Here is a 20,276-nt window from a genome sequence, read left to right as displayed (position 1 = left end):
TAGCAGCAACCCGCTGTTGTACCTTCTTCCACCGCACTACAGCCGCATAGGAAATCCTAGGTCTAACCACTGTGGTGTATATCCAGTGCATACCCCGGGGGCTTAGGCCCTAGTTAAGATACTTACAGCGCCTTCTATTGGTAAAATTTCGTTTTTCTTGTTCCTTGACGTTTTTCCCATTGTCAATAATATGTTGTTCATATTTGACGTTATTCTGAGCAGTGCTTCTCCTTCTACAACGTTTTGAAAGTGGATCTTAAATTGCGGACACTTTTTCAAGAACGTAATGGACCTTCATGGAGCTGCAATTTTAGTGGGCAGCTGTGTGTTACTAGCATTTCTTGTTGCCATGATGTGTTGTCATCCTCAGCACTATGGTCCCATTCTGAACACAGTGAGGCTGTTTTGATCATTGCCAATAACGCCATTCATCAATGCATCACCCATATCCTTCATTTTTACGCCATTTCTTGACACGTATTTATTTTTAATTTTTAATTAGTGTACTTTGTATCTGTGCTGCTTAGTTGTGTGAAGCAGTGAGGGTGCGATTATCTGAGAGGTGGTGTCTATTACTGGAAGTCAGCTGATTATTTCAACATCTCGTGTCGCCTCTGCTCTGCCAGTGCACTTACCTGCGAATCTAATGTCGGCGCTAGGGTGGACGATCTGACCTTCTAGCGGCAGGAACACGAAAGGCACGCGCTGTGGAGGTGCCGAACTGCTCACGAATTCTGCCAAAGGGCACTCTGAAACAGACGAAGGCATATATAAAGTCTTGGGATAGCTGTATACAATGCTGGTAGTGCAATGTGTACATTTGAGCGCTTGGACAATTTGCTGCCTGCAATGGCTCAAATGGTTCAAATGGCTCTGAGCACTATGGGACTCAACTGCTGTGGTCATTAGTCCCCTAGAACTTAGAACTACTTAAACCTAACTAACCTAAGGACAACACACACATCCATGCCCGTGGCAGGATTCGAACCTGCGAGCGTAGCAGTCGCACGTTTCCGGACTGCGCGCCTAGAACCGCGAGACGCTGCCTGCAATGCACTACTTACTGGTTACGTCTCACAATGTGCGAGTTGCACTAGGAGGTACTGTCTGAAGGTGATTGTTTAACAGTCAATACAAATAACTGTTTAATTAAATATGGTGGAAGTGTTGAAATGTTTGAATTTAGACTTCACATGGTTCTTCTAGTACGAAATTTTAATCAGGTGTAAAAAGAGAAAAACTGAATCACAAAATTGAAACAAAAATGAAGGGGACACCTCGAAAACAAAAACAAGCAGTCCACTGTCACAATGAAAACGGAGACAGACAGAACACAAACACACAGAACATAAACACACAGAACACACACACAAGCACAAGCGAAGAAGAAATTCTCACAATAATAAGTAAATGATATGCCAGGAATGCAAATCAATTGGTACTGGACAAACAAGCAGAAACTTCAAAACCAGATATACAAAACACAGAAGAGCACTAAAAAGAAACAGCTGTCATTTTACGTTTTCTGAACATCTTATGCACGTCAAACACGGTCTAACAGATATCAACACCTCCTGAATATTCTCAAGTGGAGTAACAGCCAATCTCCCCCCCCCCCCCCCCACGTCTCTCAAAAACTAATAATAATAAAATAACGAAATACAAAAAGCCATAGTCAGAGAAAAAACAAGTGCTGAACGAATGCATAGCTCTCTAAAACCGAACTCTGTTCTCTGCCCTCAGAAAATTACCAGGCAACAGCAACCCATAAACACAAACACAAACACACACACACACACACACACACACACACACACACACACACACACACACACACAGTGGCTCAAACAGAATTTATCAATCTAACCTCAACATTCCCAGTTGTAAGTTTTCGAAGTAAATAACTTTTCTAAATGAAGATCTATATGGTTGTAGATTTTAGACTGTAGAAGGAAAACAACTGTAATATCAATCATAAATAAACAGTAAAACCACAGCATGTGGTAACTAGGTATTTTTACAGACGTTTGTTTCCAAAATTTGTAAATAACTTCTTAAAAACTCGGATTTGTCTGAGAACAAGCATTTTCCTCTTGTTTAATAAAAAGAAAATAAGAGACAACTGATGACGCTGAAACTTCAGTGGAACATGTCTGGGTAATAGAAGAAAAAAGGAACTGTGTTTTGTTCAAGATAGACCTCTTCAAACAAATTTAAAGAGATAAAAATTTATGAAACTGTGTATTTAAAGAAAAGCAGTCTACGAAATTAAAAAGTGGAGGGTAGATAAGCTGCAGAAAAAACATCCTCGGAGTTTAGGAATTAGAGTGTTTTCGAGTTAAGGCAAAACTTCACTGGATAAATGAAGCGTAAAGAACGGAAAGAGCCCTACTTCCAATTCATGTCTTCATTCAAATGTTTTCCGTAGGCCCATACATGTAGCTGACTTGAGTCACGTTAGAATTATAGTAGCACGTATTTAGTTATGATTGAGCTTTCAGGCACGTACTGGGCCAAATTACATTGACTATAATATTTTAACTACGACCCAAGCCACAATATATGATTATTACCCCTACAATCAGTGAGTGAAATTGGGCGAACTGGTTTACAAGTCAAGTGTTGTCATACTAACATTCTGTTATCTTTGTTGCAATTTCACTCAGTGATTCAAATCCCATATTTCTTATCTCATTAAACGAATGACAGTTTTGTTTTTATAAATTCTAAAGGGACAGCTTTCTCTTGTCTGGAATCGTATCTGTGAACATTCGTGTGACACTCCCTTCTTTTTACAAAAATAATGAAACATACGAGGGATAATTCTTATTGGAGAGCTGTGGTAAATATTACTGACGCTCTGCAAAAAGAGAGCTTCGCGTTTACTGTACATGTGGCTACAAAAACCCTGTTCTGAACAATAGTCCCTTCAAAGAATAAATGTGGGGAATTCAGGCTGGACGAACGAAACATGTTGGTAAAAATCTGTTCTGAAATTGAAGACTGGTTAACTTAGCACCAGAGCTTGCGACAAATGGGGAAATTGTTAAAGGAGACGAAGACGTAAAATGTATGATTTTATTATTGAGACAATAATTGTGGAGAAAATTTGATCTGATACTATGAGATGAAAAATGCTATTAAACGATTCGAAACCTGATGCCTATACATAAATGAAGAGAAACAATTCGGGAGCCCAGCAGACTTTGGACCTACAGCTAGCATTATCGAATCTGGTGGAAATCAACTGAATTATCAATACCGTGTGAGCATGAATAGAAAAGGTGTAACCTACAGATTTTTCAGCATCTTTCAACAGGAATGGGTTAAGAAGAACATTCTTCAGAACAGTACCTCTCATATCAACATAAATATAACACAACAAATTTAAAACAATACCGTGATCTACTGAACACATTAGCGATGTAGTAGGCCAATTGAATAATGTACAACAGATATTTCTAGAAACAAGGCAAGTTGTCTCACAATATGTGTACTGTTACAATCAGCAGTGTTATGTGTCTGTCTTCTTTTTCTTTATATTAGAGTTCAGGCGTAGGAACGATATATTCAGTAAGAAGGACCTACATCAAACTAATGCACATTCTGCAACAATAGTAAAGGGCACTGCCGGTTCCAGTAGAGTACATGCGGAAAGGATTTCCAAGACAAATACACAGAAGTCTCATCGCACCACTATACCGTCAATGCGCCAGTGTTCGCCTGTCATTACTTGGCTATAGATTCCGTACCCAGTTATGCGGTCGCCTGCGAGATAGGCACAAACGCAAGTAGGTTAGGTGTGTTCCTTTCTTTTTTGTCCGTGGTCACATACAATGTCGTTACAAACAAAAGAATTTGTCAATTTTTGGAATTTTCCTATTGGACCAGACTGGCGGTGATATACCAGATGATTATTTCAACTGTTTAAGATCAGTTCGATGTTGCTATTGTAGGTACTGGCAGTTAGCTGCTTCTGCTGCAGAGCTGAATGAAATAGATTACGAAGCGTAGTGATATAAGCATACGGCTTCATTAAATTCTTGTTTTATACACCACTGAGAGCTATCAAGAGCCCCCGGCACCCAACCGCCCCCCCCCCCCCCCTTCTCGCCGTGGTTTCTGTCGATAATAGGATAATGGCAAAAAGGGAAATACATAAACTAGACACCATCAACATAAAAGTTTATCTTATAAACAGACAAGGTACAGTTATCATTACGTCGAAGACAGGTTTGTCGTGTGACAGATCATATTCCTCTGTCATCCTCCTGTCTTTGAACTGACTTTTCGAGTAAAATAATTGGAGGACATACAATTTAACGCGAACTCCGATTTACGGTGCAACTTTGCATCTTTAATATGCGTAAATCACTGTCAGAGACATAAGCAGCGGTATGGGGCGGAAATTAAAACCCGGGACAGACTGCGGACTGATATGTAGACTGACACTTCACTATAACCCCGAATCAAAGTAAGGACATACGCAAAAGTATCACTAGCGGAACGTTCATTGACTTGAACTTCAGCGAGGAAAAGAAACACTGTGCAATGGTTTATTGATCTTCTTAACATTCGCAATTGCAATGAAATGTCAGTTTTAATACTACTACAACTTTTTCCGTTTTTTGGTCATCGATAGAGTGCTCTCTACCATACAGAATTTGATAATTCTTCAGAAACAGAAATGTAAGGAGAAGTGGGTGGGGAAACAGCGTGTACTTAAGTAAAAATGAATGTTTTTTCACATTCATACTAAGTAACGTAAACCTAACTGCATGCAAGATTGCTGTAGTTTCTATGTTTGAACTGTAGTAAATCAGTTCAGACTTGGAAAAATGGCTCTGAGCACTATGGGACTTAACGGCTGAGGTCATCAGTCCTCTAGAACTTAGCACTACTTTAACCTAACTAACCTAAGGGCATCAAACACATCCGTGCCCGAGGCAGGATTCGGACCTGCGACCGTAGCGTTCGCGCGGTTCCAGACTGTAGCGCCTAGAACCGCTTGTCCACCCTGGCCGGCTTAGACGTGCAGAACTGTACAGTGGAGCTTCAGTAAATATCACAAATATATGCGATTAACTAACCTATGAGTTAATTATCCTCAATGATTAAGAAATGGTACAAAGAAGTATACATGAGTGAAATCAACCGCCATTGACATTATCTGGAATTTTCTGTTAGGAAATTGGAATACTGAAATGTGTTTATACAGTAATATGGTTTGTGTAATCACTTTCAAATCACATTTCAGAACTTTTTAAAACATTCGTTTCTCGTCAAGTACGTGCATCATGATTCTAAACAGAGCAGCGAACATATCTGTAACTCAGTTATTTGCCTTTATGTACTACTTAATAGATTAGGTACTGAAATAGTGGCCGGCCGCGGTGGCCATGCGGTTCTAGGCGCTTCAGTCCGGAACCGCGCGACTGCTACGGTCGCAGGTTCGAATCCTGCCTCGGGCATGGATGTGTGTGCTGTCCTTAGCTTAGGTTAGTTAGGTTTAAGTAGTTCTAAGTTCTAGGGGACTGATGACCTCAGATGTTAAGTCCCATAGTGCTCAGAGCCATTTTGAACTGAAACAGTGTAGGTTCAGTGAACCAGGAAACTTGTTATCGCAATCATTGTCATCGTCACATCGCAAATGTTGGAAACATTCGATATCTAAACGACTTTGGTGTTATTTACTTGTGCTTCTATATTTCTTTTTTTTTCTCGTTGCTCAGTAAAGCATCCACGAACAGCTTTCACCCTTTTGCTCTTTTACGCAGTCTGTTGTACCTATTCGTTTCTTACTTTCTTCTTCGTTTTAGCTTCTCGTTAACGGGGATGTGCCCCTGCTATCTTTCATGACAGCAGTACGGCAGTATACCATTACCTCCTTACACGATCAGAGTCTGTATTTTAAAGTGTTATCAAATCCATCTAATGACACTGTATTACAGGTTTTAATATCACATTTAAATAAAAGTAAATAAGAAATAACTATAAGCTTGACTTCTTATTTTAGGTTTGGTAAAAGAAACAAGAAACATCACTTTTATTTGTCCCGGACTCACGGATTCCACAGTCAAATAGCGTCTGTTTTCTTCTGCTTGTTTGTTACTTGCAGGTTTGAGAAGTGGGTAACCGTCATGTTAATCGCATGCTTGAAGTTTTGAACGAGTAAGATTACTCGCTGCGCAAATTACCCTACTTGCCGTGAAACATTTACTTGAATAAGGTACAGTGACGGAGACTAAAATACAGATAGCTCTGGCAGCAGTATTATGGATAAAATATAGCAACAAATATAGGTTCAAACATAGTATTCGAGGCATTAGAATATAAATTTTTACCTAGAGGTATCAATAATGAATTACCACTAATGTAGAAGTAACAACGAGAGATTAATTTGGCCTACAACAACAGTTATTCCGACTGTGTGTTTCAGTATTTGTTTTCATTGATTTTAAGCTAGACATGTTAAGGACGTAAGACGTTTTGGGAAAAAATCGGGGTGACGGCATAAGATGAAAAAAAAAAAAAACGAGACAGTAACTTCAGACAACAAATTTAAAGTAGAAATTTATGATTCTGATACAGAACTCATTTGTTTAAAATGTGTGTATCATTATAATACGGCGGTGATGAACCACAATCTACTATTTTGAGTGTGTTAACATAAAGGTGTCAAAATACAGGCGGCTAACACACAGAAGAAGAAGAAGACCAAGAAATACGTTGGATACCATTCTCTTCTTGAGACCGGATGGAATTCTTGTGAAGTGGTAACTCTTCCGTAACGAGCTGCTGTTACAGACACGAACAAGCAGTAACGAGCCGGTAAATGGGGTTGAGAATGCGAAAATAATCACCACGCCATTATTCCGTAATGAGTTGAGAGCACATTTAGCCGCAAGTATTCTCTTTGCTGGCAATTAGTAACTAACGGTGGAAACGCTTAGGAACGTGTTTGTGCACAAAATTGGTTTCCAACATCGAACGAACAATTATTACCCTCAACGTATGGATGTCTAGTATCTTCAAAAATTCATTACAATGTTGCTGTGGGGCATCTGAATACTAAACAGACCATCTGATATACCAAAGCGTTGCAATGCGTTTAAAACAGACGATTAATTTAGTGTTTACCTACGCAGTATTTCAATACAAATGGAATAACTAAATAGTTTTAAAACAGTTATGATATAAAACTCACATGTTCTGTCTATAGCAAGCAAATAGGGATGTGGAAATGTACAGAGCATACCATAACTGTTTACACAAATCTCGGAGGCACCAAAAGTGCTTAAAAAAACCGAAAATCTTTCGTTTTGAACTAATGAGAAAACATCTTAAGAGAAACATGAAAACAATAACTTCTCTTTCAGTTGGTTTTATCGACGTAAACATATTGTTTGTTTCTATCGACGTAAGCATATTATTTACTATCGATTCTGAGGTTAGTATTCTTAATTATCAGGCACTTTAATTGATAAAAATCGAGATTCGCACACATGAATATTCAGATATTATATGGACGCGTAAGTCAATCCTATTAACGTCACTTGGTAAGTAAATGTATTAAACCGCTGATATATTTCTTGCTGTAGAATTTTTTACTGAAGTCAATATGTTATTACCGCCTTAATTACTGATGGTGGATTAACTTTAATCAGTTACTGTAGTTTCTGCACTATCCTTACTATGGTTGTATGTAATTAAACTGAATTAAACTGTATTAAAGGCTAACAAGTATTGCTGTAAAGCTGTATTAAAAGCTAACAAGTAAATTCGTGGCAACTCAAATATTTTTACCATAGACCTCTCACTTACGTTATCTTCATTGTGTAGCGACACGATAGCAACAAATGTTCACCTAGAGTTATCTGCTATGGTACAAAACCGATGGATAAAGAACTGAACAAATAGAAACCATTTCAAACGGCACGTGCAGATCGACAGGGACTGCTGCAAACTGAGTATAAAAATATCTAACGTAAGAATAACTACGAAGAAAAAACCAACAATAGGCAGAATATAAACAGAAAGGTAAGAAAGAGACTATTAAAATTTATTTGTTTGGGCATCACTCTGTTCTTAGGCGTTAAAAACAACGAATGTGTAAATAGGAAGATCTCTCAGAATAGTTTATTCTGAGAGATCTTCCTATTTACACATTCGTTGTTTTTAACGCCTAATTTGAATTTTACACTGCAGAGTACAGATGTAATGACGAACAAGAGACACATCATTTTCAAATTTGTTGAGATTATTAACACTTCTGAAACAGAAAAGGGTACTCACGCAGTAAGCATATTCGCATTGTTCAAGGTAGTTCTGTAATAGAAAGAATGGCTTCTGGACCGCCGATTATGCAAAGAAAGACAGTGTAAGAGAGTATATATGTACAACCTGCCTTGCAGGGCTACCAACTCCTGAAAAGCAAGAGTTGGTTTTCCAGCCCCCAACGCGTATGATGCCCTCTACGACAGATGTGTTTAGTGACTTCGTAGGCTTTCCCGGCGTAATAAGTCTTGAAAGTCTCTTCGGGTTTGCTGCCGAATCCTAAAATCAACTTGACTCCATATTTCGGCGAAGTAACTGGTCGCCATCTTGAGGAGAATGCTGCTTCTGCTGATGAGTCCCGCTGAGAACTGACGCCATTTCCGGTTTTTGGAACAGTGTCTACAAAGAGGCGATTGAAATTAGGTTGGCGGATAATTTAATCAACAGAGACAATGGGTTTCCTCTTAGCAAGACGTGGAATCCCGTGTTATCTAGCATCAAAACTGAAAGTTCTTTGGTGCGGCCCTGAGTGCGACATATCGTTGCGAGAAGTGTTCTTCTAAGGGTGGCGCCACATCCCTGTCTTGAAGGGCAGCAACCGTGATGGGAGGCGCATGCGCCGTGAACTGAACGGTGGCCTATATAGGACGTCGATTTGCAACCTGGCGTCAGTTCTCAGCTCGACTCACCAGCAGAAGCAGCATTCTCCTGAAGATGGCGACCAGTTGGATCGCCGAAATATCGAGTCAAGTTGATTTTACAATGGGACGTGTTTTTTTGGAGTAGTATTGACCTGCTTTATCTATTTGCTTTTCATGTGCTACACGTATGGACGGCCACGACTGAGCAGAGGACGGGGGAAGATGGGTAGGGAGGGAGGGGGGAGTTTGAGATGGACAGAGAAAAGGGGTAGGACAAGGTGGACACAGAGAGAGAGAGCGGAGTAGGAGATGGATAAAGAGGGATGAGTAGGGGGCAAAGAGGGGCAGGACGAAATGTAAGAGGGGGAAGAAGAGATGTTCAGAGACAGGTTGGAAGAGGCATGTTGTGTAGGTAAGATTGGCATGGTTTATGGGAATTCACATGTGGATGAGCATGGTTGAGCAGAGAGAGGTGGGTGTGAGAAGATAGGGAGGAGAAGGAGATGCGCAGAGAGAGAGGCGAGGAGAAGATGGTCAGAGAGGAGATGAACAGAGAGAGGAAGAAGGAGGGGAAGACGTAGGAGACAGGGTGAAGGTGTAGAGGGGTAGTAGGCAGCTGGAAAAAAGAGGAAGGAATAGATGGCTGTAAGGGGAGCAGGACATGGACAGAGCAGGAGGAAGATATGGTGAGGGAGAAGGGATGGAGATGGAGATAGAGAGAGGGGAGGAAGAGATGGAGAGACAGTGGGAAGGAGGACATCTATGAAAAATACGTCTCAAACTCATGCACGAGTGTAGTCACTGGGAAAAGGCTAATATATTACAAAAGCGAAGCGACTGATGACATGGAACATTTACTGCAGTACGATCATGCCGTAGTCTAAGATAGAACTGTTCTGATAGTGTATGGGAATACATTCTGCTAGAAAAAAAGCATGACGTCCATCTAGGATCTAGCAAGATGTTATTCGTGATGCGATGGCCGCAAGAGAATTCCAAGGAGGGGTTGCTAAGGCAACCGATTCTATAACGAGAAGACCTGCTGAAATACAGATGCACGCTGCAGACGAGTCACAGCTTAGCGCCTCGTTCACGTCTTCCAGGTAAGCGCGGACGTAAAATTCGGTGTCGGCTGGTGCCAGCAGAACCGGTTGTGGTAGTTCGATGACCGACCACTGCCTCCGTGTCGCGCTCATCTCCAGAAACAAGCCGTGATTTATTCCACATCCCACTGGGAGGGGTATCGGTGCTTATTATTTCTCTACACACGCGGCACGTCTCGCAGAGCCTGCAGTGTTCAAATATTTAGTGTTTGTTCGCAACTGAAGAGGTCGTCGTGGATGTGTTAGCAACAGAGCTCGCCGGACCGCCACGGCGCGCACCTGTCACAGGCTTAATGAAGTATTTACTGCTCAAACTAAAACTCCTCCTGCCGGTGGAGCCTTCAGTACGCAAAGCAGTGTGACGTAGCAGCTCTTGGCGCAGGGAGCAAAGTGAGCGAAACAGGGAGTCTTAAACGTCAAATGAACCAATATTGGACAAGCTAATCTTGGAGCTGTTACAACTTGGCATATAACTACGCAGACATCAGACAGTAAACAGCTTACAAGATAAACTTTGTTTAGTGGATTATGTATTACTATTATTATTATTATTATTATTATTGTTATTAAAAGTCATTACTTTCTCAGTTTTTTTTAATGCCGTCCTCCATCTCTTCCTCCGCTCTGCTAACAATTTTCTTATTCGCTTTTATGACAAAGACCTTACTGACTGTAGATAGCTCCACATACTACAAAACCTCCTTGCGAACAGGCATTGGAGGGCCCAAAGGTACCTTCAACGATATGAAGATGGCATCTGTTCTTTCGTCCGAAAGAGCAGATACATTTTCATATCGTTTAAGGCTAACCGGCTGATGACCTTCTTCAGTGCGGATGCACACGATTTGTCTGAACTCTTATGGGACTCGGTGGATTGTCTGTCGCGAGTAATGGGTATAATAGCAGGGGCACTACGAATGTAGTCTGTGGACTATGAGTTGAGAATGTGGGTCTCACGGGGAACGCGCCGGCGATAAATCCCTGCAGTCGCACTATCCTCTGTACATTCGGTGGGACACATTTTCAACTCTCCCCGTTGTAGTATATCAGAGCCCATCAGAAGCTAATAGTATTGACTTAACTTTAATTTCATAATGAATGATTGACTGTACTAGTAGAGGTTGAAATGCCCCTGGAAATGAAACAGCCGGCGTAACTGAAGCCCTGGGTGTACAAGCCCGCACAGGTGTGTTGGTCCTGCTTAGCACAGGAAGTAGCCAAGACGGGGCACAATACAGCGGCGGCAGGCTGGTATTGTAGTGGAGCCGGAAGGATAACCGGATAATACTTCGGAAACTATGAAAATCTTGGACGCAGCAGAGAGGAATGAGGAAGCGTTACCTCATAAATCACGCAGGCTGGGTTATTTCCAAGGAGTTTTACTCTGAGAAGCATACCATTGTTTGTATTCCTAATTAATGGGGATAGATATTTCCTTGCAAACTTTCTGCGCTGGACGACAAAAGACTAAAATGTGGTTGGTCGGCGTTCGGAAGAATCTGTAGAGAGGGAGAATATTCCGTTATTTCCAGAATATGATACGCTTTCTGCAAGTACAAGGGAGGGGAGCCGAGCTTTGCTGGGAAGACAGCGGTGGAGAGGAAGTGGTCTTTCGTTTTGAGGGCCGGTTTTTGACGGTCGCTTTGTATCAGCTTGTGTTGGGACAGACGGACTCGCTGTCTTTGCTCTCGGGAGATTTTATAGTTAGTACGGTTAGGCACTGTACTGTTGCGAACTTATTCTGGACATCTCCTCTGGGTAGGGAGTCATCATTGAGTACGCAGTGTTCAGTGGTTGAGAGCATTTCTTCTGCCTATAATCACGTAGAGACGTTAGCTGGATTCCTTCCTTCTGGCTGTGAGCTCGCGTTTCTTGTCTGTAGAACACAGAGAGGAGAAGACAGTATTAGATTATATTAGTCAGAGGACCGCCTTCTGCCGTCCTAATGTTTCAAAGATTTTTTATTTGTAGTTGGAGTTCTTCTATCGTCGCAGACGTGTACGAGAACCATCATTCTGACGCACCGGACGCAGTACGTACGGTCATATTGCTGATTGCTTCGGGATATTAGGGCACTAAACCTAAACAGCTGTGATCACGTAAATTTTATTTCCACTGAGGTTACATACGACTGTAGATCATCTTTGAAAGTATTGCCTTCTAGTGTTTGGTATGTAGATGATGTCAGTCATCTCGCATTATTTATATTAGTTGGCGTACCCATAAAAAGGGGCAGATTCGGGCAACTGATCGGTAATATTAGTTAGGAAATTCATTTGTGTCTCTTTATGTCCATTGGACATTGATTTATAAACATTTGTGATATATAAAAGGGGTTTTAATCTACAATAAATGTATAAGCAGAAGCAACATTTACCATTTTGTAGTTTTAGTTCCCTTTACTATTCATTTATGTAATTTATATGTTAAAGAGCAACAAGGAGGAAATAACATCACCATTAAGAGATCCTAAGATCTTCTTAAGGGGGTAGTCAGACAGGGCCAAATCTGCATATTCGCATTCAGTATTCTCCGTTGCGCACATTCATTTTTACATCTGCCTGGAGTAGCATCTTGGAGGGGGAAGTGATAGAAGTAACCAAAGCACGCTCCGCAACGCACTGTAAGGTGATGCAGACAGTGGTCTTTTATGCTGAGGCCGCTCGTTATTTGTTGTTGCCATTATTGTTAAGCACTGAACTGGTGAACAATTTGGTACAGTGTGGTGAGTCTATCTGCTACTTGCCTGGCCTCACATGGAGTTTACAGGGGATGTATGGGTTGCGGTTGGTTGCCAACTTAATCGTCTAGGTCCTCAATCAGCCACTGTTGATGTTTTTTAGTCTTGCTTACAAATCGCATAAAGAAAGATTTCACAAGAATGTATGCCGTTCTTCTTTCATCCAATGGCACAAAGTTATAAATCAGACTGTAGGACGCGAGGTTTCGCACCGTACTGAATTATGAAAGTCAAAAATTCCATGCATTTCCACGACCCTTATCATGTGCGTCTAACTATAAACCTAATCGTTATAATACAGTGGAGATTGTACAGGTTCGTGTATGTCCTCTGCCAACTGTATTTGTCTTCATGTGTCGAGAATAAACAGTCAGGGGATACAGAATGCGTAAAATATGCATACTATGTATGCCTGTGAATAGATCTGTACGAATCAATCGTGGCTTCAGAGGCGTAATTTTTGGATGTGTCACTAAGTACGCTAAGAGTAACTGCTGATATACAAGACATTGCTCTTTCCCCTCGTGCCTCGTGACCTGCTCCCTTGGAGCGCGCGCGCGCACACACACACACACACACACACACACATACACACACACACACACGCACACACACAGAAACACACACACACACATACATAAACATACGCACATATACGCACAGAGGCACGCACGCAGAGGCTAACGTTAGACGGTGCGGCGGTGGTCCTGTGTTTGGGCAGTCATTAGGCGTTGCTTGGACACTTCGCAGCTGAGCAAACTTGGAAGCTTCTCTTAGGTTCAGCAGTGCAGATGACAGCAAGTGAGTCTCACATTTCGGCTCTAAGTGGAACGGAAATAATAGTGGGGCATCAGTGCAATTTCAGCACCACAAGCGAGACAGACATAGCAGCATATCAGTTTCTTAACTTTTCTTTCCACTCCACTTGGCTCCTGAAAGATCCTTAATATACACCATATTTTACGTTCGTTCAGGTATTTCTCTTATTACGTAGTAAACAACATCAAGTGTTCATTCCCCACAGAAGAGGATTTAAAAATGGTTCAAATGGCTCTGAGCACTATGGGGCTTAACATCTGAGGTCATCAGTCCCCTAGAACTTAGAACTACTTAAACCTAACTAACCTAAGGACATCACACACATCCATGCCCGAGATAGGATTCAAACCGTAGCGGTCGCGCGGTTCCAGACTGAAGCGCCTAGAACCGCTCTGCCACACAGGCCGACAAGACGATTTATTTTTATTTCACGTACAAGAGGACATTTTACTTTACAGGACGTATTTCTTTCAAACATATTTTCGTTTATGAAAAGACATTTGTCTCGAAAATTACTTTCGTTTTAAATAGTATTTTCAGTTTAATTTCCAAAAACATTGTGATAAGCCAGGATATTTGAATTTCGATATTGTAGGGTACAAGAAAAATTTAGTTTTTCTATAAGAGACAGTCTCTGAAATTATTTTAGGTTTCCAGAAGTTTTTGCGATTTCAAGAAGAATTTCAATTTTCAAATTATTTTAGTGGATGTTTTTGAACAAATTTATTTAAGGAAATGCTAGATGACGAAAGCGATTATGTAAACAATAAAGTGGTTTGAATGAGTAGAGTGAGGGAGAAAAAGAAAGGAAGGCAGCGCACTTGCGCTGTTTAGTAAACGCAGGGTAGGAGCTCGAATTCAGACTACAGACAGAGTTTTAACTTGACACAAATGATCCACAAAGGGGCGGTCGAAACCCGTTGTGTGATTAGCGTAAGCGCTTTTTTTAACAGGCATAGAAAGAACGTTTGTATTTAAGTGGCTTATCACTGCCCGCCCAGTTTGTTTCTTTCCCGTGGCCCGACACAGTAGCAGAGATCCTTAACACTTGAACGATTCATTGGCAGCTGGTTACAAATCCTGGAAGAAGGCGGATGAAATCTGTATGAAAGTATTTGGCTATCAAGAGGAGTAGAAGTAGTGATACACAATTACTGGCCACCAATGTCTGTACACGCGTCCTGAGTTAAAAATCAAAGATCTATGCAGCGCCTCGTTAAATATCTGCGTGTGATACTACGTTTATTCGGTCGTCGGATGGTCATTAAGCTCGGCTGTTTATTATTTATTATTTTGTCACCATCTGTGAAATTTATTGGAAAGACGGAATTCCATAGCACTTGAACATTGAACTTTAGAACATTAGTTGGTCAAAACGTTACACACCGACTTCAGGAAGTGGCTGTATCTCGTTTGCAGTCACTGAACTCTATGAACACAAAAGACAAATGATCACCTGATAGTTCCGAAGCTACCTTGAACTTACACTGAAGTATCGATGTACATTTAAGTGGCGTTCGGATATACCAATGTGCAGCTCGGTCTTGCATACTTTATGACGTTGTCACCTATTGTGCTATCGCTCGTTAGGGGGGTTAATGGTAAGGAGTCAGAACATAGCATACGTCGTAAGTCGCTAAGGTTTATACAGGGTGATTAGAAACAGTCTGAAAACCTACTGAGAGTGTTGCAGGGGAGATTGTGTTGATAAATAATTGTTAAGAAAAGAATTCGACACGTTGCGTCGTTTCCGAGATATTTAGTACTGATGACAGCCGATCAGGTCGTTGCGAGCGCGATTTCAAGCATTTGCACGCGCTAAAATGCGGCAGTGCACAGACATCGCTGTGTCCGTGAGTTAACACTGGTTTGTAAGCTCTTTATCAGCTGAAATATGCTAAAGTGATGAATTTAAACCCGGTGAACAAAAGCTACGTTTGTTCGGTTTGAGGAAGACGTGTGCGAATTCCTAAGGGACCAAACTGCTGAGGTCATCCTTCCCTAGACTTTTACATTACTTAAACTAACTTAAGCTAATTTATGCTAAGAACAACAAATACACTCATGCCCGAGGCAGTACTTGAACCTCCGGCGGGAGGGGCCGCGCAATCCGTGACCTGGCGTCTCAAACCACGCGGCTTCTTCGCGCGGCTCGGTTTGAGGAAATCAAACGAGAACCCATTTGGCAACCTGCTTGAATTTTTTGAGCTTGACGACCTTACTGGCTAACTTCAGTTCTAAGTAACTTGGAAACTGCTTAACACATTGAATTTTTTTCTTAACAATTATTTGTCAGTACAACCTCCCCTCCAACTTCTTTACGAGCTATTCAGTACATCAGCAGTTTCTAACCAACCTGTACGCCTCGGCAGAGACTGTTATTCAACGTGCATTGCCTTTTCCCCTTAGCATGGTCTTTTTAGGCGATTGGAATGTGCCTGTAATGGCATCAAATTAGCCCTACTACTGTCACGATGTACTTCTGGATTTAACTGCAGCAGGTGCATGTAACGGTGTGCGTAGGTGTCGCAAGTACAGGCGTCCAATGTGCCGCAGAGCAAGGAAATAAAGTGCATTAACACATGACTGAGAAAATGTAACGCAATAACACCAACGACAGCAAGCTGTTTAACGTTCGCGGCAGATGGACGTAGCTGCGCGTATCCCAGCGAGCGGGTGTTGCGCTCTAGTACGAAGCAAGAGCCGGCTTTTACAGCTAGTGATGCGTTAGATGCCGCTCCATGTCATGACTGTGCATGTAGTATACATCCAATCTTGACTTCACCATTATGTAGGTGGATGAACTGGGACTTAACAAACTTTGAAATTTTCCTGCTCTTACATATTGCCTCTGACGCTACCAGTGCAGACCGACCATTACGATAATGAAATCAGACTGAAGCCAGTGCGACTTTAAATTGCTGCAAGGTCTAATTTTACTAAGCTACACAGAAGATGACTCCTACAAGTAATTACAGAGCAAAAATTGACCATTAAAATTGCTACACCACGAAGATGACGTGCTACACAAGCGAAATTTAACCGACAGGAAGAAGATGCTATGATACGCAAATGATTAGCTTTTCAGAGCATTCACACAAGGTTGGCGCCGGTTGAGAAACCTACAACGCCCTGATGAGCAATGTTTCCAACCGGTTTCTTACACACAAACTGCAGCTGACCGGCGTTGCGTGGTGCAACGTTGTTGTGATGTCTCGTGTAAGGAGGAGAAATGCGTACCATCACGTTTCCGACTTTGATAAAGGACGGGTTGTACCCTATCGCGATTGCGGTTTATCGTATCGCGACATTGGTGCTCGCGTTGGTCGAGATCCAATGACTGTTAGCAGAATATGGAATCGGTGATAGGCATCTTATGCGCATGGCTGTAGCGGTTCTTGCAGACACATCTCGATCCTTGAGGCAACAGATAGGGACGCTTGCAAGACAACAACCATGTGCACGAACAGTTCGACGACCTTTGCAGCAGCATGGACTATCAGCTCGAAGACCATGGCTGCGGTTGCCCTTGACGCTGCATCACAGACAGGAGCGTGTGCGATGGTGTACTCAACGACGAACAAGGGTGCACGAACAGCAAAACGTCATTTTTTCGGATGAATCCAGGTTCCGTTCACAGCATCATGATGTCGCATCCGTGTTTTGCGACATCGTGGTGAACGCACATTTGAAGCGTCTATTCGTCATCGCCATACTGGCGTATCACCCAGCGTGATGGTATGGGGTGCCATTGGTTACACTTCAGGGTCACCTCTTGTTCGCATTGACGGCACTTTGAACAGTGGACATTACATTTCAGATGTGTTACGACCCGTGGCTCTACCCTTCATTCTTCATCCCTGTGAAACTCAAACCCTACATTTCGGCAGGATAATGCACGACTGCATGTTGCAGGTCCTGTACGGGCCTTTCTGGATACAGAAAATGTTCGACTGCTGCCCTGGCCAGCACATACTCCAAATCTCTCACCAATTGAAAGCATCTGGTTATTGTATGTTGTTTATTAAGAAGTGTCTAATGTTCTGTTTTATAGCTTATTTCGGAAAAAGGGGCGTGTAAGCCTTAGTTTACATACCTTACATGAAGCCATTGTACGATTATGTTGGTTGCTGTGTGTGTGACACACAATCTACAACTTGTCATCTACAAACAGCAAAAGGCAATTTTTATTTTTGTTTATCATGCATTTCCGAATGGAACTGGGTATGTAGCGCGTTATTTCGCGTATTTCTTACGACTCTGAAGTTGCGGTGTTTGTCTCCTTTGTTTGTGGTGCGATAATACGCCGATTTCTACCACCTGTCGTTTCACAGCGATTTTTCAAACTTGCACAGTGTTTTCGCCGCCATTATGTGTTGTAGCTGTGTAATATTAATTTGCTTCGCGGCGTGTTTGTATGGATGAGGAGCGCAGATTGCCTCTAATGCGGATCCAAAAATCCCATATTATTTATCTGGTGGTACAGCGCAATCTGGTGAATAGTGAAACCTTAGTATAATACTGCCAGATACAGTACACCGTGAAATTCCACGACTCAGTTTCTCGGATCCCTCTGCCAGTGACTTCCTGTGGCGTCGTATGCGACAACGTATTTATAGAACCACAAATTTCTAACGGCAATGCACATGCTGCCTAATAGATGGGGAACTACAACAGGGGATGGTATCACTCTGGGATAGCAGCGTTTCTTCTTGTCCAACATGCAAAAGCAGAATTGAATAATGGCTCGTCTGCGCCAACCCGAGAACAACTGAATGATGGTTCAACTGCGCCAGTCCGAACGTCACTCAGTGTTTAAAGGATTATGCTTTGACGTAAGTTCAGTGGTGACGACCCCTAATGAATACTATTTTACAGCGCTGAGACAACTATATGAAGATTCTGACCATCTACGACAGAACGTATCACTTATCAGGAAATACAAGGCGAAGAATCCGCACCGTGCTAGCATTGCCACAAAAAGATATGAAATTGGATCGAAAGATACAGCGTTAGATTTCCGTCACACAACAACCGTATACCATGTAATTGAAGAATGCTATCAAAGCAAACAACAAATCATTGCCACCTTCCAGAATCTCAGGAGCCAATTTTATAGTACACACAAGGCACTTACAAACTACATAACCCAGCATTACCAAGGGTTCTGTTCCAGTGCAGGCGCTCCTGCTACCCGCTTGACTAGCACGAATCCCTCACCATATGTGCAATCCACTAGTACATTTCGACGTTATTTACGCTAGAACTATTTTCAGATTCACCTCAACAACAGTAAATTCTGTTACTAAAATCTTGTTCCACGTTTCTAAGCAAGTCGACATGTCTCCTCCAAGATTCATGCTTAAACAGAACCAACACCGCGTTGTATTCAATCGTACGTCACCATGACAAGTCAACATACTGGAAGATTCCATATACTGTTCCACGGCTTTTTTAATACCAACAAACTTTTCAGCACTCGACGGTAAACCCACTTCACAGGAGTTACCTACCGAGAGATTGTAGCAGGGTTGGGCAGAATGTTCATCAAAAAATTCCTGCCGTCAGATGTCATACCCGCTTAGTTGAATGTAATCTATGGGAATGTACCAACAGAGAGAAGTCACACAACCTCAGCCTAGCACGAGACCATTTCTGCAGGAAATGACAGTTACAGAATAGCTTAGAAAAAAGATTAATTTTTTCGTGGGCGAAGAAGAAATTGGCTTTAATTACTAGAACGAGGGTAACCATCAAGGGCTTGAAAATCATTTTAACAGCCTGAATTTCAATGTTTGCAGGAGTCAAACATCGGTCGTATACTTGGCACGTGACTCATTTCGATACCCATAACCACTGTGGACATAGTGAGCAACATCAATATTGGATCATGCGATAAAGATTCTTCAGATGCGGTTCAGAAAGTGTTTAGTCATGTCTTTTTATTTGTTCTAACGAGGAATGCAAGGTGGTATTCAACGAGGACCGACCACGCTGTTGGAGTGTTTAAGGTCTTTACTGGATCAGACAGAATATCCTAATTCCGAAACAGGGACTATATTTCGTGTTTTCTATTTTAGGAATGAGGAGCTTTAATATAAAAAATAATGACTACAAAAGAAAAACAAGAGGAGGAAAAAAAGGGAAAAAATTACGACTACATCGTGAGATGCTGGCAAGTGATGGCATTTTAGGAGAGAGACATGATGGATTTTATGGGCAGACGCTAAATAAGTTGTAAAGTGACAGACTACAGGTCTTAAGGTCTTGAGTTCGCACTTAGGTCAGTCATAAGATTTTTTTAAATTCTTCCTTGGATTCCACGTTAGCGCGTAGGTCATCCTATAACCGGTGAGGTACGTAATTTAATAGGTGAGAGGAAGGAAAGGACATACAATCTCGATTAGGGCAGTGCCTAGAAAGGCACTGTGGTGTTAAAACCAAAGTCGATGACAGCTTTACTACAAGTAATATATAGTTCCAGTGCATTACAGTACAATTCTGAAAGGCTTAAACTAGTAGACTTCTTTCGGCTATGGATGTTCTGCTAGTATGTGTGCGTCGTTTCGTTTTCCTCTTGCTTTATCCCACGCACTTTATTTTGTTTCCAAGATAGCAAAATTCCACCACTTCTCTAATTCTGATTAATTTAAATTTGACGCTCATCTTATTTCTGGTTCTATTCCTTTGTCGTTC

General features: G+C 41.7%; 1 protein-coding gene across 2 annotated transcripts in view; it reads right to left on the bottom strand.

Annotated features, from left to right (window-relative positions):
• LOC126272687 (uncharacterized) overlaps positions 1-20,276 on the bottom strand; it is a 661,027-nt gene that overhangs the window by 87,025 nt on the left and 553,726 nt on the right. For both annotated transcript variants that reach the window (XM_049975704.1, XM_049975705.1), the window contains one exon: positions 636-749. In XM_049975704.1, coding sequence (XP_049831661.1) covers positions 636-749 — 114 coding nt within the window. The remainder of the gene's footprint in view (positions 1-635; positions 750-20,276) is intronic.

This window comes from Schistocerca gregaria, chromosome 5 (genome assembly GCF_023897955.1).
Source record: "Schistocerca gregaria isolate iqSchGreg1 chromosome 5, iqSchGreg1.2, whole genome shotgun sequence".
Lineage (NCBI taxonomy): Eukaryota > Metazoa > Arthropoda > Insecta > Orthoptera > Acrididae > Schistocerca > Schistocerca gregaria.
The sequence above is the reverse complement of the archived record's forward strand: the minus strand, read 5'-3'. Positions and strand labels throughout refer to the sequence as shown.